Source organism: Coregonus clupeaformis, unplaced genomic scaffold, assembly GCF_020615455.1.
Source record: "Coregonus clupeaformis isolate EN_2021a unplaced genomic scaffold, ASM2061545v1 scaf0001, whole genome shotgun sequence".
Lineage (NCBI taxonomy): Eukaryota > Metazoa > Chordata > Actinopteri > Salmoniformes > Salmonidae > Coregonus > Coregonus clupeaformis.
Genome location: NW_025533456.1, coordinates 646,162 through 669,068, shown reverse-complemented (window position 1 = coordinate 669,068; position 22,907 = coordinate 646,162). Strand labels below are relative to the sequence as shown.

General features: G+C 43.4%; 1 protein-coding gene across 4 annotated transcripts in view; it reads left to right on the top strand.

The window, feature by feature from the left end:
• Window positions 1-52: 52 nt before the first annotated feature.
• The window catches only part of LOC123482953 (non-lysosomal glucosylceramidase-like), a 37,895-nt gene continuing 15,040 nt past the window's right edge, over window positions 53-22,907 (top strand). Inside the window, exons 1-10 of one of the 4 annotated variants that reach the window (XM_045212185.1) lie at window positions 53-731; window positions 1,290-1,586; window positions 8,180-8,271; window positions 8,422-8,576; window positions 8,947-9,165; window positions 9,517-9,756; window positions 9,899-10,001; window positions 10,520-10,673; window positions 18,662-18,787; window positions 20,312-20,496. In XM_045212185.1, coding sequence (XP_045068120.1) covers window positions 1,387-1,586; window positions 8,180-8,271; window positions 8,422-8,576; window positions 8,947-9,165; window positions 9,517-9,756; window positions 9,899-10,001; window positions 10,520-10,673; window positions 18,662-18,787; window positions 20,312-20,496 — 1,474 coding nt within the window. In that variant the 5' untranslated portion in view covers window positions 53-731; window positions 1,290-1,386. Of the gene's footprint in view, window positions 834-1,289; window positions 1,587-8,179; window positions 8,272-8,421; window positions 8,577-8,946; window positions 9,166-9,516; window positions 9,757-9,898; window positions 10,002-10,519; window positions 10,674-18,661; window positions 18,788-20,311; window positions 20,497-22,907 lie in introns of all 4 variants that reach the window. The other 3 variants (XM_045212186.1, XM_045212183.1, XM_045212184.1) reach the window with 3 other exon arrangements.

Genomic DNA, 22,907 nt, shown 5'->3' with positions numbered 1-22,907 from the left:
AAGTAGCTAGTGTGGGTTTGTAGTGTGTTCGGGAACATTTATTGGACATAACATAGTGCTAATATACTTAATAACAGCCATAATATGACACTTACATACTTTATGCGATCTTATATGATCAACCTTACTGCATATAGAGGGAAAACATAGTTCGTTTTGCACAAATTGGAGGAACAGGCATATAAAAAACCCCTATTTTCCTCCGTGAGTTGGCCCAGTCTCACAAAGTGAACTTCACTGGTGCAAAGTGGAAGCCTACTGTAATACTTTGCATATTGGGCGCCCTCCTAGCACTATATCAACTTGTCACTCAGGTCGGCTGCCCGTTTAGAATTACATTTGGACATCTACCGGTTAGAGTAGCCGTGCGAAAGCGTTAATCTGACATTGTTGCTGTATTTTGAACAGAATGATACAGCCTACGTGACCAAGAATCTGACTCCGCAATCAAAACCGGGTGTCTACGGATCTGCAGCAGCTTTCTGTCTGACGACAAAACCCACGTCTGTGCAGATGCTAACGTTAGCTATCTTCAATATTCGTTGAAAACATCTAGTTAGCTAACCAGACGACAGGTATCCATTCTCATTCATTGCATACGTAGCTAGCTACCTGTGCATGCTCTGGATAATGCAGGTATTTCAATAGCTCGTTGTTGTTTACTTGGACACATCAACTGGCGACAGCACAGCAGACACCACTGGCTAAACCACCTGCGCACACAACCCTCGGTAGGTGCCACTGTCCGTTCTACCACACTGGACTATCAAGGGCCTTGGATAGATACGTGGGTCAACAACGGTGAGAGCAAGTTGAAGTTTACCTGCCTTGCTGTAAGATTGCCACTTCTATCTTTGACATTTCCAAACATCACTTAGTTAGAGAGCTGGCTTGAGACCTTGTGCCATCTCTGATAAGTTGATAAATTATCGCGCTTGAAGGCATATAACTTTACAATCTGTAGAGTAGGCAACAGTTCATAGCTTGAGGTTTATGTGGTAAATTCATATCGCTGCTATTATTATTATTATTATTATTATTATTATTGCAAGTTGTCCTCCCACTTGATGAAGACTGAGGATAAATATCTGCGCACTACATACCTGTCCTCACCTGATGGACCTGTTGCCCAGGTATCTAAAGTAGTCATTTAGGAATCCTCACACTTGTGAATGAAAATAACTTCAGTTGAGAAATCTATTTGTTTTACTGTCACTCAAATGGCTCTAGGGCACTTGACAAATTGATTCTTCTTGCACAACCCAGAAAAATTATCACCTTTCCAACAGGTGTAACGGGTTGTTCCAACTCAAAGGAATAGACACCAGGCAGGTTCCTGTTTGCAAGAAGAGCTCCCTTTAATTTCTATCCGACTACCGGCTGAACATGACGACCATGGAGTCAAGTGACAACAGCTCAACAGCCGAGCTCATGAGTCGGTATGTGTCTTCGGAACTTGGCTACGGGGTACCGAAGGACGGCTGGCGGATCTGCTTGGCGCATGAGTTCAAGGAGAAAAGGAAGCCGTTCCAAGCCAAAGATGTGTCCCTCTCCAACATCGTTGAACACATTGGCCTTGGAGTCAGGTGAGCCCCCTTAACAACACCTCATCGTGTCAAGCCAATCCACTTCTAGCCCACTGTTACTACACTACCAGTCAAAAGTTTGGATACAGCTCAAGTGTTTTTCTTTATTTTTACTATTTTTTACATTGTAGAATAATAGTGAAGACCTCAAACTATGAAATAATAATAAATAACACATATGGAATCATGTAGTAAACAAAACAAGTGTTAAACAAATCAAAATATATTTTATATGTGAGATTCTTAAAATAGCCACCCTTTGCCTTGATGACAGCTTTGCACACTCTTGGCATTCTCTCAACCAGCTTCATGAGGTAGTCACCTGGAATGCATTTCAATTAACAGGTGTGCCTTCTTAAAAGTTAATTTGTGGAATTTATTTCCTTCTTAATGCGTTTGAGCCAATCAGTTGTGTTGTGACAAGGTAGAGTCGGTATGTGTATACAGAAGTCCATATTATGGCAAGAACAGCTCAAATAAGCAAAGAGAAACGACAGTCCATCATTACTTTAAGACATGGAGGTCAGTCAATCCGGAACATTTCAAGAACTTTGAAAGTTTCTTAAAGTGCAGTCGCAAAAACCATCAAGTGCTATGATGAAACTGACTCTCATGAGGATCGCCACAGGAGTGGAAGACATAGTTACACTACCGTTCAAAGGTTTGGGGTCACTTAGAAATGTCCTTGTTTTTGAAAGAAAAGCAAAATAAATTGTCCATTAAAATAACATAAAATTGATCAGAAATACAGTGTAGACATGGTTAATGTTGTAAATGGTTATTGTAGCTGGAACAGATAAAAATAAAATAAAAAGGAATATCTATATAGGCGTACTGAGGCCCATTATCAGCAACCATCAGTCCTGTGTTCCAATGGCACGTTGTGTTTGCTAATCCAAGTTTATCCTTTTTAAAAGGCTAATTGATCATTAGAAAACCCTTTTGCAATTATATTAGCACAGCTGAAAACTGTTGTGCTGATTTAAAGAAGCAATAAAACTGGCCTTCTTGAGACTAGTTGTGTATCTGAAGCATCAGCAATTGTGGGTTCGATTACAGAATCAAAATGGCCAGAAACAAATAACTTTCTTCTGAAACTCGTCAATCTATTATTGTTCTGAGAAATGAAGGCTATTCCATGCGAGAAATTGCCAAGGAACTGAAGATCTCGTACAACGCTGTGTACTACTCCCTTCACAGAACAGCGCAAACTGGCTCTAGCCAAAATAGAAAGAGGAGTGGGAGGCCCCGGTGCACAACTGCGCAAGAGGACAAATACATTAGTGTCTAGTTTGAGAAACAGTCGCGCCTCAGGTCCTCAACTGGCAGCTTCATTAAATAGTATCCGCAAAACACCAGTCTCAATGTCAACAGTGATGAGGCGAATCCGGGATGCTGACCTTATAGGCAGAGCTGCAAAGAAAAAGCCATATCTCAGACTGGCCAATAAAAAGAAAAGATTAAGATGGGCAAAAGAACACAGACACTGGACAGAGGAAGATTGGAAAAAAAGTGTTATGGACAGACAAATCGAAGTTTAAGGTGTTTGGATCACAAAGAAGAACATTTGTGAGACGCAGACCAAATGAAAAGATGCAGGAGGAGCGCTTGATGCCATCTGTCAAGCATGGTGGAGGCAGTGTGATGGTCTGGGGGTGCTTTGGTGGTGGTAAAGTGGGAGATTTGTACAGGGTAAATGTGATCTTGAAGGAAGGCTATCACTCCATTTTGCAATGACATGCCATACCCTGTGGATGGCGCTTGATTGGAGCCAATTTCCTCCTACAACAGGACAATGACCCAAAGCACAGCTCCAAACTATGCAATAACTATTTAGGGAAGAAGCAGTCAGCTGGTATTCTGTCTATAATGGAGTGGCCAGCACAGTCACCTGATCTCAACCCGATTGAGCTGTTGTGGGAGCAGCTTGACCGTATGGTACGTAAGAAGTGCCCATCAAGCCAATCCAATTTGAGGGAGGTGCTTCAGGAAGCATGGGGTGAAATCTCTTCAGATTACCTCAACAAATTGACAACTAGAATGCCAAAGGTCTGCAAGGCTGTAATTGCTGCAAATTGAGGATTCTTTGACGAAAGCAAAGTTTGAAGGACACAATTATTATTTCTATTAAAATTCATTATTTCTAACCTTGTCAATGACTACATTTCCTATGCATTTTGCTATATTTCCTATTCAAACTCATTTCATGAATGTTTTCATGGAAAACAAGGACCCCAAACTTTTGAACGGTAGTGTACCTCTGCAGAGGATAAGTTTGTTAGAGTTACCAGCCTCAGAAATTGCAGCCCAAATAAATGCTTCACAGAGTTCAAGTCAGACACATCTCAACATCAACTGTTCAGAGGGGACTGTGTAAATCAGGCCTTCATGGTTGAATTGCTGCAAAGAAACCACTACTAAAGGACACCAATAAGAAGAAGAGACCTGCTTGGGCCAAGAAACACGAGCAATGGACATTAGACCAGTGGAAATTTGGCCTTTGGTCTGGAGTCCAAATTGGAGATTTTTGGTTCCAACCGCCATGTCTTTGTGAGACGCGGTGTGGGTGAACGGATGATCTCCGCATGTGTAGTTCCCACCGTGAAGCATGGAGGAGGAGGTGTTATGGTGTGGGGGTGCTTTGCTGGTGACACTGTCTGTGATTTATTTAGAATTCAAGGCACACTTAACCAGCATGGCTACCACAGCATTCTGCAGCGATACGCCATCCCATCTGGTTTGGGCTTAGTGGGACTATCATTTGTTTTTCAACAGGACAATGGCCGAACACACCTCCAGGCTGTGTAAGGGCTATTTTACCAAGAAGGAGAGTGATGGAGTGCTGCATCAGATGACCTGGCCTCCACAATCCCTTAACCTCAACCCAATTGAGATGGTTTGGGATGAGTCGGACGGCAGAGTGAAGGAAAAGCAGCCAACAAGTGGTCAGCATATGTGGGACCTCCTTCAAGACTGTTGGAAAAGCATTGCAGGTGAAGCTGGTTGAGAGACTACCTCATGAAGCTGGTTGAGAGAATGCCAAGAGTGTGCAAAGCTGTCATCAAGGCAAAGGGTGGCTATTTGAAGAATCTCAAATATAAAATATATTTAGATTTGTTTAACACTTTTTTTTTTTTTGGTTACTACATGATTCCATATGTGTTGTTTCATAGTTTTGATGTCTTCACTATTATTCTACAATGTAGTAAATAGTAAATAGAGAGAAACACCCTTGAATGAGTAGGTGTGTCCAAACTTTTGACTGGTACTGTATATTCAAACTGTGTTTATTCATAGTATTTATACTTAAAGGAGATAGAAAACAAATCTATGGTTAAGGGCACAACCTGTCTTTATTCTACATAGTGGCAAGGAGAGGCATTTTTTAAGCCTATTACTTTTCTCTGGCATGGGTCCCTGTGGTGCAGCAGAGCAGCCTACCCGCCAGGGTGCCAGGTGTAGTCTGATGTTTCTCTGCTTGTCCAAAAGGACAGGTGTGTGAGACATGTACATATGCAGGTGCTGTGACTGGTAGTGGGTAAAAAAACACACAACCCAGCTTCTCCTCCACTGGTCTCCCACGCCTCAATCCCTCACTAACGTGACATAGAAACACAAAAGCTAGCTTTGTTGTTGCAATGGATTGCCTCAGTCTGTGTTTGGCCTAATTCTATCCAGGTTCTCTAACATCTGTGGACTGCTTGATGGTTGTTGTTGCTCCCCCTCTGAAACCATTTGAGACTCATAATGTTAATAATATAATATAATATGCCATTTAGCAGACGCTTTTATCCAAAGCGACTTACAGTCATGCGTGCATACATTGCTTTTTGTGTATGGGTGGTCCCGGGGATCGAACCCACTACCTTGGCGTTACAAGCGCCGTGCTCTACCAGCTGAGCTACAGAGGACCACACCATATTACATTCAGGACATGCCAGCTTAGACCTTGTACTGCTGCCAGCCCAGAATCCTGCATTCCTGAGAGTAAGCGAATCAGGTGTGGGTGGCTTGCTTGATACAAAAGCTGATATTGATCTACTGTAGGCCTGCAGTGCAGCTGGTAACAACACAATGAAAGTAAGGATTACCACCAGAAGATAAAAACAGCATGTCAGCTGTGCTATTGGAGTTTGGCATCAAATAGATTAAGAGGAAAATGAACCTTGCTTTAAATAACAAAGTAATAAAATAATGCTTTAAATAAATGTGACCACCTCCATACGTCTTGCCTGCTGATCATTCAACCCACCAGCCTGACACTACACACTATGACCTAGTAGTTATTTGTGTGTTTGTCAAATTCAATCATTTTATTGGTCGCGTACACATATTTGCAGATGTTATTGCAGGTGCAGTGAAATGCTTGTGTTTACAGTACCTAACAATACACACAAATCTAAAGAAAGAAATTAAGAAATGTCCGTGTGTATAAACGGTATGGACAGTGTGTGAATAGAAAAGGTGTGTACAGCAGTAGTTATATAGGATGAGCCTCGACTAGAATACAGTATATACATATGAAGTGGGTAAAACGGCTATTGATTGGTGTGTGTGTGTGGTAGCTTTGACATGTTAGTTTGCCACTACAGTTTGTGTGTGTGTGTTCGAATGCTGTTGAGTTCTTTCACATGAAACAGTCTGCTGGTGCCCAAAGAGAAGGAGCTAGGCAAACAGCGAAGAAACAATACACAAACTCTACTCAACCTCACATTCATGGACTTTGCCTCTTCCTTGATAGGCCTATAGGCTAAGCTAATAACAGTAGAATGAGGGCATTATCCTTAAAGGTGTGGCCCACCAGTCTATTTTACATTGTCCCTCCCCCCCGCAGTCAGTCACCATGGCGACGTCAGTTAATCGTTGACCATTTTGCCCAGTTTTTTGTTGAACGGTTCAGGGGTAAGAAGAATAGGCTACTATGACATAGTCTAGAGACCTTCCCTATATTCAGAGCAGAGCTTGGGTCAATTCGAATTGAAGGCTTTCAATTCAGGATGTAAACTTAAGTAATTATTCCAAATTTGAAAAAACTGCATCTATTTTCAATGACTTCTCAATAAACGGAGGAGTGGAAGCTATTTCAAAAGTTTTTCAATTTAGAATCACTTCCTGAGTTGACTGCCTTCAATTCGACCCCAGCCCTGATTCAGAGGTCTGTCTGTCGCTCAATAGAGTTAAAGCAGGACTCACTGTCATTTTTCACAAGGATCCATTGAAGAGGGCCTCCTCTTTGTTTACCTGTGGCCAACATTTAACATTTAATTTTGTGACTAAATTCAGCAGGCCAAATGCCATTGTCTAATGTCTACAGTAGAGTTGCAGCCCTCCTGTCAGTATTTCTGAACGGGCTGTTATGGTGGCAACTTAAATTCTTTGATACCTGACTAAGACAGTGTTGCGCTAATAGGCTAATCTAATACAGAATATCCTATGTGGCAGTCTGTTTGTGTTCTAAAGCATGCCGCACCCTGTTGTCTTTACCATGTTTTTATGGGCCTTATGTCTATAGTCTAATCAATTAGAAACACTGTACCTCTGTGTGACCACACACCAACACACACATATTTTAAATACTTTATTTGAATCCACAAATCACATTACCGTCAAGAATGATTCAAACATTTCATAGGTCATGGATATATGGACACAGAAAGCACCTTCTCCATACAGCAAGGCTGCCTGACTATGACAGCTTACACAGAGCAGTACCTCGCTAGCTGCTTTGACTTTGTCCTATGCAGGCCTGCAATCTGAAGGCCACGTACTGTCAGCCTATGTACATGGCCGAGACTCCCAAATGTCAGCATTACAAGTTTGCACTGATAACCAAGGCTGTTCAGGCGTGACACGAAGGGCTGGTATTTCAGCAACTTGTGAGCAAAGGCCTGCTCCATGTATGAGTCAAAAGAGCAACCCACTTCCGAAATGACATCTCCCTCCGGCCTCCCCCCAACATCAACAATATCTGACACACCACTACTCTCAGACCTGCCATTCTCTGAGCCCAGGACAGACAGTGTTGTGTTCCGTTTGACCCAGCCTTTGTTTAGAGTGCTGAATGCTTGTAAACAGCTGGGCATGAATCAAGAAAAATAGACAGTGAGAGGGAGTAAGAGCGAGAGAGAAATCGAGATGAGAAATGCTGTTTTCCTCAGTCTGCTCTTGCTGTGTATTTGTTAATGAAGTGCCACTCGCTCTGCACAGTGACTCGCTTTGTCACGGCCTAACCGGTAAGAATCAGAGAATCATTCTACAAGGCTACATACTGTAGGACTTCCTTTTCCTGAACAGTTCCTCGAAACAACACAATACAGCCAGCTGCTCACTATTCATTGATTTACGGTTTGAACTTGTGTTTGATGGAATGATTCATGGAATGTCCTCTTTCTGCTATGCACCCCCCTCCCACTCCAACCCAAGATGTAATTCAGTGATTGTGACAGATTCTTTGCTATGAGGTATTTTTTTTTTTATGTTTGGGTTCACTGGTTAGGTGTACTCTACCTGCTTGTGCATGTTAATGTTCCCATTTTCATGTAGATTCTCAAACAATGTCAGCTTATTATTAACTTGGTCTCGTGTGCGTGCAGGTATCTCAAGTGGTGGTATAAGAAGACTCAAATAGAGAAGAAGGCTCCTTTCATTGATATGTTCCGAGCCCTTCCCCTGAGACAGATCTATGGTAGGTGGACACACACCAACAAAGCCTCCAATTAACTATTATCAATACCTATATTAATGCATATCGGTAAAACACACTCAAATGGGCCTACTCATGAGTATTGAAACATTTGAAAACACATTTGCTGTATTGAAATACCTTTCTTTGCAGGTGCTCCTCTTGGAGGTATTGGAGGAGGTACCATCACGCGAGGCTGGCGGGGGGAGTTCTGCAGGTGGCAACTCAACCCTGGGATGTACCACTACAAAACTGTCATCGCTAACCAGGTATGCTTGGGAAAAGACTGCCTAGCAACTAGTAACACGGTATGTAATAACAAATTAACTGAGAAAAGTCCTGTTTATAAGTCCTGTACACATGGACAACTAATTATCTTTGTTTTCTAAAATTGGTTTGCCTTCAACTAATAGTATTTTCAAATAGGCTTAAAGCCTCTTAGCTCCAGTTCTTAACTGTTGGTCAATAACAGACCTCATTAACAATCCACTGTGTCGTCAGGACCTGTTGAGAACTCCACCTCTATCGCTCCTAGTTCATATTTAAAGTCAACTCTATTTAGTCTAGTAGGAGTACGGTGTGTATGAAGTTCACTTCGTGGCACATCTATTATGCTATTTATTCAGATCTATTCTAGTCATTTGTTCCTCCCATATCCCTCCTCTGTCTCTCTCCTAGTTCACGGTGTGCCTGCGTCGGGGCGGTCAGACGGTGTACCAGCAAGTGTTGTCAGTGGAGCGCCCCCCCACGCTGCAGGGCTGGAACTGGGGCTACTGTGGAGAGTACGCCTTCTACCACGCCTTGTACCCCCGGGCCTGGACAGTCTACCACCTCCCTGGGCAGAACGTCACCCTCACCTGCAGACAGGTGTCACCCGTCATCCCCCACGACTACCAGGTAACTGGGTATGTCCCCCAGTGACATGACTTAGCATTGGGTGTCAGTCATATTGTTTTTACTAAATGTCCCCTAAGGACATGACTTAGCATTGGGTTTCAGTCATATTGTTTCTACTTCAGCCAATATGGGCCAAATTGCACCCTATTTCCCATGTAGTGCACTACTTTTGACTAGGGCTCTGGCCCGAAGTAGTGCACTACAAAGGTAATAGGGTGCATGATGCCTATGCCAGACAGTCATCCAGCATTGTCATACACTTACCTTTAACCCTAACCTAAGAGTTTCATGTTTCTGGGTCTCTGACTCTCCTCTCTCTCCCTCTCTCTCTGTCATCCCTCCATCCCCCAGGACTCCAGTCTCCCCGTGGCGGTGTTTGTGTGGGACATAGAGAACAAGAATGACTACCCGCTGGACGTCTCCATCATGCTCACCATGGTCAACGGGTCAGGCCACAAGGACGACAAGAGCGGGGGCCACTGGAACGAACCATTCCACCTGGAGAAGGAGGGGGAGTCAGTGTCTGGAGTGTTGCTTCATCACTGCACCACAGTGAACCCCTACACTCTGTGCATGGCAGCGCGAGAACAGGTAGACGTCACAAATTCACAATATGCTTTTACAGTTGTTCACTGGCAATATGTTCTGTTTACGATCTAACATTTATGTTTTCATTGCTCTTGACACTTTCCTAACCATTATCACCTTGTTAACTGTGTGAATGTGTGTTAAGTCTGACAGGGAGATCAGCCACCAGACAGCGTTCAGTCCAAAGGGAACCTGTGGGGCGCTGTGGTGTGACCTCATCACTGATGGACGGCTGGACTCCCCCACTGGTCAGTGTTCTCAACCGGCGATCACTGACAGCGTCACTATTTCTTCTCCCGCCGCCCACACAAATATTTTTACTGGATCCCCCCAGCTCTGTTGTTAAAATGGCTAGCTGGAGCCGACTGAGCGTGGTCCTTCGAGTCTGATTTCAACTAGTGACTATCTGTAGTCAGCAAAATCTAGAAATTAGGCACTTTTTACTAAACGTATGCAGTTCAAATATTCTTATAGATTGTCATATAATGTAACATCCTCGGGGACAGGAAAGGAAGGTATATATTATTAGTAATTGTTGGACAACCCTCTGTAAGGGTCGTAGGGTTTTAATGACACAGCGCCCACAGGATTCCTTTTCCAGGTCATAGCCAAGTCTTTTATGAACGCCATGTAATTAGTACTTGGTGAAAGAGTGAAGTGGGATAGTAAAGGATTTTCCTTTTCTTTGATCCACCCAAAACCCCTTGACATTCACTCTCCTCTCACCCTTCTCCCCTCTTCCCCACCCCTCCTCCTTGCCCTCCAGGTTCCAGCCCTCCCACCCAGAAGGGAGAGAAGGTGGCAGCAGCCCTGGCAGTGGGCTGTTCAGTGCCGTCTCAGGGCCACAACGCTCTGGAGTTCAGCTTGGCATGGGACATGCCTAACATCACCTTTGGCTCCAGGGAGAGGGAACACGTCAGGTAACCTTTTAAAAATATAGGTAGAATTCCAGTTCACACTCCGACGTCGTTTAGTACAGTGGTCAGTATCTCCAGACGGGGAGGAACAACTTAAGTTTTTTTCAACTTGTGTCTGAGATAAGCTTGAAATTAAAAGGACATCCTGATCTTGAATTTACCACTTTCTATTTTGCTATGCAATATGACTAAAAGCTGTCACGACAGAGACCGGGGTTCAATTCACATTTTGTTTTATTACTAGTGTCTGTGAGATAAGCCTTATTGTAAATTGGACTAATAGACTCTGAATGTATTTCCTCATCCTTTGCTTTCCCCACTCCTCTATCTGTTCTACTTTCCTCTGTGTCCCAGCTCAGTTTTCAACAACGTATACTGCATGCTACACTTCAAGTTACAGTCAGTTAGGTCTAACATGTGAGGAAAGGTTGCTGTACACTACTTGATGCTAAAATATGCTTTATCCTAGAGAGTGTTGTGGAAATTCTTACACCGGAACACTCAAGGTCAATCTTAAATGAATCATTGTTTATTGTCAGCGTGCTGGAGAGGTTCCAACCAACCTAATGTCAGAAGCTCTGCTGGGGCAGTCCCAGCAGTTCAAATCAAATGTTATTTGTCACATACACGTGTTTAGCAGATGTTATAGTGGGTGTAGCGAAATGCTTGTGCTTCTAGCTTTGACAGTGCAGTAATATCTAACAATTTCGCAACAAATACCCAATACACACAAAACTAGTAAGGAATGGGATTTAAGAATATGTACATATATGGACAAGCAATGACAGAGCGGCATGGACTAAGATACAGTAGAATATTATAGAATAGAATGCAGTATATACATATGAGATGAGTAGTGCAAGATATGTAAACATTATTAAAGTGACCAGTGTTCCATTTCTTAAAGTGGCCAGTGATTTCAATAGGCAGCAGCAGCCTCTAATGTGCTAGTGATGGCTATTTAACAGTCTGATGGCCTTGAGATAGAAGCTGTTTTTCATTCTCTCGGTCCCAGCTTTGATGCACCTGTACTGACCTCGCCTTCTGGATGATAGCGGGGTGAACAGGCAGTGGCTCGGGTGGTTGATGTCCTTGATTATCTTTTTGGCCTTCCTGTGACATCGGGTGCTGTATGTGTCTTGGAGGGCGGGTAGTTTGCCACTGGTAATGCGTTCGGCAGACCGCACCACCCTCTGGAGATCCCTGCGGTTGCGGGCGGTGCAGTTGCCGTACCAGGCGGTGATACAGCCCGACAGGATGCTCTCAATTGTGCATCTGTAAAAGTTTGAGGGTTTTAGGTGCTAAGCCGAATTTCTTCAGCCTCCTGAGGTTGAAGAGGCTCTGTTGCGCCTTCTTCACCACACTGTCTGCGCGGGTGGACCATTTCAGTTTGTCAGTGATGTGTACGCCAAGGAACTTGAAGCTTTCCACCTTCTCCACTGCGGTCCCGTCGATGTGGATAGGGGGGTGCACCCTCTGCTGTTTCCTGAAGTCCACGATCATCTCCTTTGTTTTGTTGACATTGAGTGAGAGGTTATTTTCCTGGCACCACACTCCCAGAGCCCTCACCACCTCCCTGTAGTCGGTCTCATCATTGTTGGTAATCAATCCTACTACTGTTGTGTCGTCTGCAAACTTGATGATTGAGTTGGAGGCGTGCTTGGCCACGCACTCATGGGTGAATAGGGAGTACAGGAGGGGCTGAGCACGCACCCTTGTGGGGCCCCAGTGTTGAGGATCAGAAGTGGAGATGTTGTTTCCTACCTTCACCACCTGGGGGTGGCCTGTCAGGAAGTCCAGGACCCAATTGCACAGGGCGGGGTTCAGACCCAGGACCTCGAGCTTAATGATGAGCTTGGAGGGTACTATGGTGTTGAATGCTGAGCTATAGTCAATGAAAAGCATTCTTACATAGGTATTCCTCTTGTCCAGATGGGATGGGGCAGTGTGATGCGATTGCATCGTCTGTGGATCTATTGGGGCGGTAAGCAAATTGAAGTGGGTCTAGGGTGACAGGTAAGGTAAGGTAGAGGTGATATGATCCTTGACTAGTCTCTCAAAGCACTTCATGATGACAGAGGTGAGTGCTATGGGGGCGATAGTCATTTAGTTCAGTTACCTTTGCTTTCTTGGGTACAGGAACAATGGTGGCCATCTTGAAGCATGAGGAAACCGCAGACTGGGAAAGGGAGAGATTGAATATGTCCGTAAACACACCAGCCACCTGGTCTGCGCATGCTCTGAGGACGCGGATAGGGATATTTCGCCCAAATACAAAGAAATGAATGTTAAAACCCATTTATTATAGTAAGTTTCAATTGCGGGGCAGGACCAAAAGATATGAGAGTGATCTGCCCTTGATAGCCCACATTCTCTCCAACAAGGGTGTTGGGAGCCAGTCTGTTTTGATTTCAGTTTAGGTGTTATGAAGAAACATAACGTTTTTCCAACAGAATTCTCTCCAAGACCTTTAGTTGGTAGAGCTTAATTAAGTCCTAAATATGTTCAACCATGTTTCATCAGTTATTTCAGTGTTAAGTTCCTCCTCCCATTTCTGTTTAATATAGTTTGTAGAGTGTTTCTTTGAGGATAGAATACCCAGGTAAAGATTTTAAATACGGTAGTTGTTTTGATACTCCAAGTTGTATGTGTTAGTGAATACTTGCATCAATTTCTGAGGTGCCCAAGGGGCAATCACTTTTTCTATATTAAAAAGGTGCCTCCCGATTTGGCGCAGCGGTCTAAGGCAATGCATCACAGTGTTGCGGCGTCACTACAGCCTGGGGTTCGATCCTAGGCTATGTCACAACCAGCCGTGACCGGGAGTCACATAAGGCGGCGCACAATTGGCCCAGCGTCGTCCGGGTTAGGGAAGGGTTTGGCCGGGGGAAGGTTTTACTTGGCTCATCGCGCTCTAGAGACTCCTTGTGGCGGGCCGGGTGCCTGCAAGCTGACTTCGATCGTCAGTTGAATGGTGTTTCCTCCGATACATTGGTGCTGCTGGCTTCCAGGTTAAGCGAGCGGGTGTTAAGAGGACTCATGACTCGACCTTCGCCTCTTCCGAGCTTGTCGGGGAGTTGCAGTGATGAGACAAGATCGCAATTGGATCTCACAAAATTGGGGGTAAAAATACCCCCCAAAAAACAAAGTAGTGTCAAACCTGCAGGTATCTTGTTTATCCAAGCCATGTTTTTTTACTTAGGTCATGGAAGCTCTCTAGATCCCCTTTCCTTATAATTGGCCAAAATGATGTGACGCCTCTCTGCGTCCGCTGTTTAAATCTGCTATCCTGAGTTGCAGGGATGAAGTTGGGGGTCGTATGCGGGCCAACTCAGCAGTTTGACCTCTGTCTAAAATTAAGTTGCTTAACTACCCTAAACCATATCTAAAAAGAGAAATGAATCCACTGATTTTGTCTATTGTATATTTCTGTTACCCAAAACTGACTGTATAGGTATTTCTTGGTAATGTTGTACATCTAATTCTTGGCCTCTTACTATTCCAGATAAACCTTGATATCCGTTTATCCCATTCCCTAAACTGTTTAGGTGGGATTTCTACAGCCAGTGATTGGAACAAATAAACTCAGCAAAAAAATAAACGTCCTCTCACTGTCAACTGCGTTTATTTTCAGCAAACTTAACATGTGTAAATATTTGTATGAAGATAACAAGATTCAACAACTGAGACATAAACTGAACAAGTTCCACAGACATGTGACTAACAGAAATTGAATAATGTGACCCTGAACAAAGGGGGGGGTCAAAATCAAAAGTAACAGTCAGTATCTGGTGTGGCCACCAGCTGCATTAAGTACTGCAGTGCATTTCCTCCTCATGGACTGCACCAGAGTTGCCAGTTCTTGCTGTGAGATGGTACCCCTCTCTTCCACAAAGGCACCTGCAAGTTCCCGAACATTTCTGGGGGGAATGGCCCTAGCCCTCACCCTCCGATCCAACAGGTCCCAGACGTGCTCAATGGGATTGAGAATCGGGCTCTTCGCTTCCCATTGCAGAACACTGACTTTCCTGTCTTGCAGGAAATCATGCACAGAACGAGCAGTATGGCTGGTGGCATTGTCATGCTGGAGGGTCATGTCAGGATGAGCTTGCAGGAAGGGTACCACATGAGGGAGGAGGATGTCTTCCCTTTAACGCACAGCAAGCTCAGTCCAATGATGCTGTGACACACCGCCCCAGACCATGACGGACCCTCCACCTCCAAATCGCTCACGATCCAGAGTACAGGCCTTGGTGTAACGCACATTCCTTCGACGATAAACGCAAATCCGACCATCACCCATTGTGAGACAAAACCGCGACTCGTCAGTGAAGAGCACTTTTTGCCAGTCCTGTCTGGTCCAGCGACGGTGGGTTTGTGCCCATAGGCGACATTGTTGCCGGTGATGTCTGGTGAGGTCCTGCCTTACAACAGGCCTACAAGCCCTCAGTCCAACCTCTCTCAGCCTATTGCGGACAGTCTGAGCACTGATGGAGGGATTGTGCATTCCTGGTGTAACTCGGGCAGTTGTTGTTGCCATCCTGTACCTGTCCTGCAGGTGTGATGTACCGATCCTGTGCAGGTGTTGTTACACGTGGTCTGCCACTGCGAGGACGATCAGCTGTCCGTCCTGTCTCCCTGTAGCGCTGTCTTACGCGTCTCACAGTACGGACATTGCAATTTATTGCCCTGGCCACATCTGCAGTCCTCATGCCTCCTTGCAGCATGTCTAAGGCACGTTCACGCAGATGAGCAGGGACCCTGGGCATCTTTCTTTTGGTGTTTTTCAGAGTCCGTAGAACGGCCTCTTTAGTGTCCTAAGTTTTCATAACTGTGACCTTAATTGCCTACCGTCTGTAAGCTGTTAGTGTCTTAACGACCATTCCACAGGTGCATGTTCATTAATTGATTATGGTTCATTGAACAAGCATGGGAAACAGTGTTTAAACCCTTTACAATGAAGATCTGTGAAGTTATTTGGATTTTTACGAAATATCTTTGCAAGACAGGGTCCTGAAAAAGGGACGTTTCTTTTTTTGCTGAGTTTACATTAACCTCGGCAGGATATTCATTTTGATTGTTTCAATTCTACTACTAAGATTCAAAGGAAGTGAATTCCACCTTGCCAGGTCATCATATATTTTCTTGTTGATAGGAACGTAATTCATGTCATAAAGTTTGGGTGTGTCTTTCGGTAGATTTACTCCAAGATATTTAATGGATGAAGAGGTCCACTGGAAGTTGTTCTACCTGGTCTTCAGCTCTTGCTGTGGGGTATAATTATATACTAGGGCAGGGGTGTCAAACTCATTTTAGCTCAGGGGCCACATGGAGGAAAATCTATTCCCAAGTGGGCCGGACTGGAAAAATCATGGTGTATATATAACTTAAAAACAACAACTTCAGATTGTTTTCTTTGTTTTAATACGATCAACATACAACATAAAGCTGGAGCCTGAGGACAGTGTGTCCAAAATAGTACAAGCACAACATCACTATTAATCATAAAACACGTCAAGTTTATTTGAAAATACTAAAGAAAAAGAACACACAAACACACAATGCCTCAGTGATTAACAAAACTGTTTCACAGATCACAGAACTATATCAGGGTGTCATTTCTCAGGCAGAAATGTAGATAAAAATAATGAAATCCTGTTCCCCAAACAAGTGCAAGAACCACAGAGTCAAGAATAGGTTAAATATACAAATAAAATAAAATCAATTAAAAACAATAGCACATCAACATAAAAACATATAAACATAAATCTGAAAGCGTTGCTCAAACTCCCGTAACAGTCCCGTTATTTTATCTTTGAACCACTTCATGTCTGCCACATGTTGGGTCGCGCACACATTTTTCAGACAGGGGAAGTGAGCTGCATCACCACCGGCAAGTTGCGTCTCCCACAATGACAGCTTCAACTTGAAAGAACGTATGCTGTCATAATACTGCGTGACAACTTTGTTGCGCCCTTGCAGCTGTTTGTTCAAGTTATTCAGGTGCTCTGTAACATCCACCATAAATGCAAGGTCCGGCATCCATTCTGCGGAATGAAATTCTAACACTGGTTTGCCCCTTTCTTCCATGAACTGTTCAATTTCTTCTCGTAAATCAAAGAAACGCCTCAGCACAGCACCTCGGCTTAACCATCTTACCTCAGTGTGGTATGGCAGGCCATAGATGTGGTCTTTCTCTCTGAAAAGGCTGTCAAACTGACGGTGATTCAGGCTTCTGGATCGGATGAAATTAACAGTTTGGATGACCACCTTCATGACGTTATCCATCTTTAATGACTTGCAACACAAAGCCTCCTGGTGCAAAATACAGTGAAAAGTCAAAAAATCACGTCCTCCATTTGCAGATTGCACTTTCTCTCTGAACTTTGTCACAACGCCTGCTTTTTTCCCGATCATTGAGGGCGCACCATCTGTAGCCAGGCTGACAGCGTGGGACCAGTCCACTCCGACCCTGTCCAGCGCGCCCGACGAGTGCGGTAAAAATATCAGCTGCTGTCGTTGTATCTGTCATCGGCACCAACTCCACGAACTCCTCGGTGACGGTCAATGTGTCATCAACTCCGCGTATGAAAAAATGGCCAGTTGTGCAACATCTGTAATGTCCGTGCTTTCATCAATTGTAACCGAAAACGCAATAAATGACTTCACTTTTTGCTTCAACTGGCTGTCCAAATCCACTGAAAGATCGGAAATCCTGTCTGCAACTGTGTTTCTTGTCAGGCTGATATTTGCAAAAAGCCTGCCGCTTTTCAGGGCACACAATCTCCGCTGCCTTCATCATGCATGTTTTTACAAATTCACCCTCACTAAATGGTTTTGAAGCCACTGCGATTTCATTAGCAATGAGGTAGCTAGCTTTCACTGCAGCTTCACTGATGTCTCGGCTGTGAGTAAACACAGACTGCTGTTTCTTCAGACCCGTCAACAGTTCATTCACCTTCTCTCATCTCCGCTGTCCTTGAAAGTTGTCATATTTGTCGGCATGAAGACTCACATAGTGGCGGCGAAGGTTATATTCTTTCAGCACTGCAACATGCTCTGAACACACCAAACATACAGCTTTCCCATTCAATTCCGTGATTAAATAGGATGACCATTTTTCTTGGAACACTCTGCACTCTGCGTCCACTTTTCTCTTTTTTGACAGAGACATATTGGGGCAATGAGGGTGCCAAAGCACATAATGTTAAAAGTAGAAGCCGTAATAAATATCGCGGGCAAAACAAAGTAGCTCATTGGCTGCACGTGCTTGACCTACTTGCTCTGCCCCGGTATAAACAGTTTGCTTGCTTAACACAATTGCTATTGCGCCATCCAGTGGACGCAATTGGAACAGCAGTTTATTTTATTGAAAAATTGCAGTGCATTTTTATACTTTACAATTTTTTTTAATTTTTACAAATATTTTATTTTTTTCAAAATCATCTCGCGGGCCGGATTAAACCCGTTTGCGGGCCTGATCCGGCCCGCGGGCCGTACGTTTGACACCCCTGTACTAGGGCTTGGGTCTTGTGTACGTTAAGCACCTACCCTGAATATCTTCCAGATGTTTGTAAAACATCCATCAGTCTAGGTACACTTGAACCTGGGGTCTTTAAGGAATAAGAGAACATCATCAGGATACATGCATATCTTATGTTCACTACCTCTTACTGTTACTCGCTACGAAGACTACTTCTGTGTGCACTTAAACATGAACCACAGTTTGTTGAAAATATGACATTATCATGGGCCTTGTAGACTACTGTATTCGCCTGCTACTTGGTAACAGCTATTTTTGAATGAGTGATCATGGAATGTTGTCTCACATTCCTTAGTTGAATGCAGTTATTGTAAGTCTGCTCTGAATAAGAAATGTAATGTAATATATTCGATGGCTGCCCATGGGCCCAGGTCAAACGTAGTGCAGTAAATAGAGAGAATAGGTTACCATTTCAGACGCTGACAATGTCTTTGTGTCTGTGTTCTAGGAGGTACACGCGTTTCTTTGGTACCAAGGCAGACGCGGCTCCCTCTCTCAGCCACTACGCGCTGACACACTACAGACTATGGGAGAGGAGTATTGAGGAGTGGCAGAGACCCATACTGCAGGACAGGTACCTACCAACCTGCCCTCTTTATACTGTACAGAAAGTATTCACACCCCTTGACTGTTTCCACATTTTGTTGTTACAGCCTGAATTTAAAATGTATTACATTTAGATGTTTTTGTCACCTGCTTATACACAATACCCCATCATGTCAAAGTGGAATGATGTTTTTAGAAAATGTTCTAGTAGTGAATTTCAAACACAGATTCAACCACAAAGACCATAGAGGTTTTCCAGTGCCTCGCAAAGAAGGGCACCTATTGGTAGATGGTTAAAAATAAAAAAAGCAGACATAGAATATCCCCTTGAGCAAGGTGCAGTTATTAATTACACTTTGGTTGGTGTATCAATGCACCCAGTCACTACGAAGATACAGGCGTCCTTTCAAACTCAGTTGCTGGAGAGGGAGGAAACCGCTCAGGGATTTCAACCTGAGGCCGGCCAATGGTGACTTTAAAACAGTTACATAGTTTAATGGCTGTGATAGGAGAAAACTGAGGATGGATCAACAATATTGTAGTTACTCCACATTACTAACCTAAATGAAAAGAAGGAAGCCTGTACATAATAAAAAATATTCCAAAACATGCATCCTGTTTGCACTAAGGCACTAAATGAAAACTGCTAAAAATTTGGCAAAGAAATTAACTTTATGTCCTGAATAGAAAGCATTATGTTTGGGGCAAATCCAACACAACACGTCACTGAGTACCACTCTTCATATTTTCAAGCATGTTGGTGGCTGCGTCATGTTATGGGTATGCTTGTCATCGGCAAGGACTAGGTAGAGCTAAGCACAGGCAAAATCCTAGAAAACCTTGTTCAGTCTGCTTTTCAACAGACACTGGGAGACATTCACCTTTCAGCAGGACAATAATCTAAAACACAAGGCCAAATATACACTGGAGTTGCCTACCAAGACGACATTGAATGTTCCTGAGTGGCCTAGTTACAGTTTGGACTTACATCTGATTGAAAATGGCTGTCTAGCAATGATCAGCAACCAACTTGACAGAGCTTGATGAATCTTAAAAAGAATAATGTGCAAATATTGTATAATCCAAGTGTGGAAAGCTTTTAGAGATTTACACAAAGACTCAGCTTTAATCACTGCCAAAGGTGACTCTAACATGTATTGACTCATGGGGTGTGAGTACTTCTGTAAATGAGGTATTTCATTTGCAATACCTTTTCTAAAAATATGTTTTCACTTTGTCATTATGAGGTATTGTGTGTATGGGTGAGATTTGTTTATATTTTCTAATCCATTTTGAATTCAGTCTGTAACGCAACAAAATGTGGAATGAGTCAAGGGTGTATGAATACTTTCTGAAGGCACTGTACATGGTCAACAATGAATGTGTGTTCCTCGAACAAACGAGCAATATTAAATGCATGATCTTGTAATACATGTTCAATAACGAACATATGGCTCTCTTGACATATGTTCAATTCAACAATGAATGTGTGTTTTTTACATGTGAAAAGTTGCAACATCCGCAATGATAGTCAGCTTTCTGTGTGTGGTAGCTCTCTCCCGTCCTGGTACAAATCGGCTCTGTTCAACGAGCTATACTTCGTGGTGGACGGGGGGACGGTGTGGACGGAGCTGCCCGAGGACAGTGATGTCAGTGGGGGGCTGCGGAGCGAGGACGGGGGGCTACCCGCCCAGCCTGCCATCATCAAGGAGTATGGTCGCTTCGCCTACTTAGAGGGTAAGGGGTAATACTTGACGGTAATAGTGTGTGTATCTACCATAGTGTGTGTATTACTGCTGGTGAAGTTGTGGGTTTTGGGACAATTTAAAGAGCCCCTCCAGCTTTTGTGTTAACTTTTCCTGTTGAGAAATTATATACAAAGTATAAATACAGTATTGTACACACACTTAAGGCGTTTGAGCGAAAGTGTTTTTTAGACACAACTGTGAACAAGCAGTTGACAGTCTGCATCCCCCTGCATGCTTGCGAGAATAATTGAGCCCCACAGTGGACGTGTCATAATACCCATAAAACCTAGCTGTCGAACACGGAAATGGTTCTAATAGTTTTTTCACCATTCATTTTATCAATTGTGGAATTTAGAAATACTTCAAATAGAGGCTGTGTTTCGTGTAGGCTTACCCTGGCGTGACGTTTTGATAACCGTGTAAATCTCTCTTGGACGAGGTGACTTTTATCAATATATTCGGCTCTATTTACTCTCAGATTCTAAAATGCTAATTAGCATCAAAGTAGACATCATGAAAGACTACATATCCCTGCATGTCATCTCTAGCTGACACTTTTTCCGTCAGCTAGCTACCTTGATCCAGAACGAAAGATATATTGAACATTTTAATTTACTGTTCCATATTTTATTTAACTAATATTTGTCTTATTTATGTACAGAATACTATCCTAGTAGCAGTCAGTTATTTATAATGTGCCATGAATATTAGGCTAGTATTTTGCAAAGAAGCTAGCTAGCTACCTACCTAGACGATATTAGCAACATACCCTTATTTTACCAGATCCTCTTCGCCTTCAACCGGTGAAAGTTTATTTAATCCCTTATAATTTCTGCCAACTACACTGAACAAAAATATTAATGCAACATGCAAAAATGTCAAAGATTTTACTGAGTTACAGTTCATCTGAGGAAATCGGTCAGTTAAAATAAATTCATTAGGCACTAATCTATGGATTTCACATGACTGGGAATACAGATGTGTATCTGTTGGTCACAGATACCTTTTTTAAAAAGGTAGGGGCATTTTTTTGCAAATTTTTGAGAAATCATCTTTTTGTGCGTATATAACATTTATGGTATCTTTTTATTTCAGCTCATGAAACATGGGACCAACACTTTACATGTTGCGTTTTATATTTTTGTTCAGTATACAGTGCGGGAAAAAAGTATTAAGTCAGCCACCAATTGTGCAAGTTTTCCCACTTAAAAAGATGAGAGAGGCCTGTAATTTTCATCATAGGTACACGTCAACTATGACAGACAAAATGAGGAAAAAAAATCCAGAAAATCACATTGTAGGATTTTTTATGAATTTATTTGCAAATTATGGTGGAAAATAAGTATTTGGTCACCTACAAACAAGCAAGATTTCTGGCTCTCACAGACCTGTAACTTCTTCTTTAAGAGGCTCCTCTGTCCTCCACTCGTTACCTGTATTAATGGCAGCTGTTTGAACTTGTTATCAGTATAAAAGACACCTGTCCACAACCTCAAACAGTCACACTCCAAACTCCACTATGGCCAAGACCAAAGAGCTGTCAAAGGACACCAGAAACAAAATTGTAGACCTGCACCAGGCTGGGAAGACTGAATCTACAATAGGTAAGCAGCTTGGTTTGAAGAAATCAACTGTGGGAGCAATTATTAGGAAATGGAAGACATACAAGACCACTGATAATCTCCCTCGATCTGAGGCTCCACGCAAGATCTCACCCCGTGGGGTCAAAATGATCACAAGAACGGTGAGCAAAAATCCCAGAACCACACGGGGGGACCTAGTGAATGACCTGCAGAGAGCTGGGACCAAAGTAACAAAGCCTACCATCAGTAACACACTACGCCGCCAGGGACTCAAATCCTGCAGTGCGAGACGTGTCCCCCCTGCTTAAGCCAGTACATGTCCAGGCCCGTCTGAAGTTTGCTAGAGTGCATTTGGATGATCCAGAAGAGGATTGGGAGAATGTCATATGGTCAGATGAAACCAAAATAGAACTTTTTGGTAAAAACTCAACTCGTCGTGTTTGGAGGACAAAGAATGCTGAGTTGCATCCAAAGAACACCATACCTACTGTGAAGCATGGGGGGTGGAAACATCATGCTTTGGGGCTGTTTTTCTGCAAAGGGACCAGGACGACTGATCCGTGTAAAGGAAAGAATGAATGGGGCCATGTATCGTAAGATTTTGAGTGAAAACCTCCTTCCATCAGCAAGGGCATTGAAGATGAAACGTGGCTGGGTCTTTCAGTATGACAATGATCCCAAACACACCGCCCGGGCAACGAAGGAGTGGCTTCGTAAGAAGCATTTCAAGGTCCTGGAGTGGCCTAGCCAGTCTCCAGATCTCAACCCCATAGAAAATCTTTGGAGGGAGTTGAAAGTCCGTGTTGCCCAGCGACAG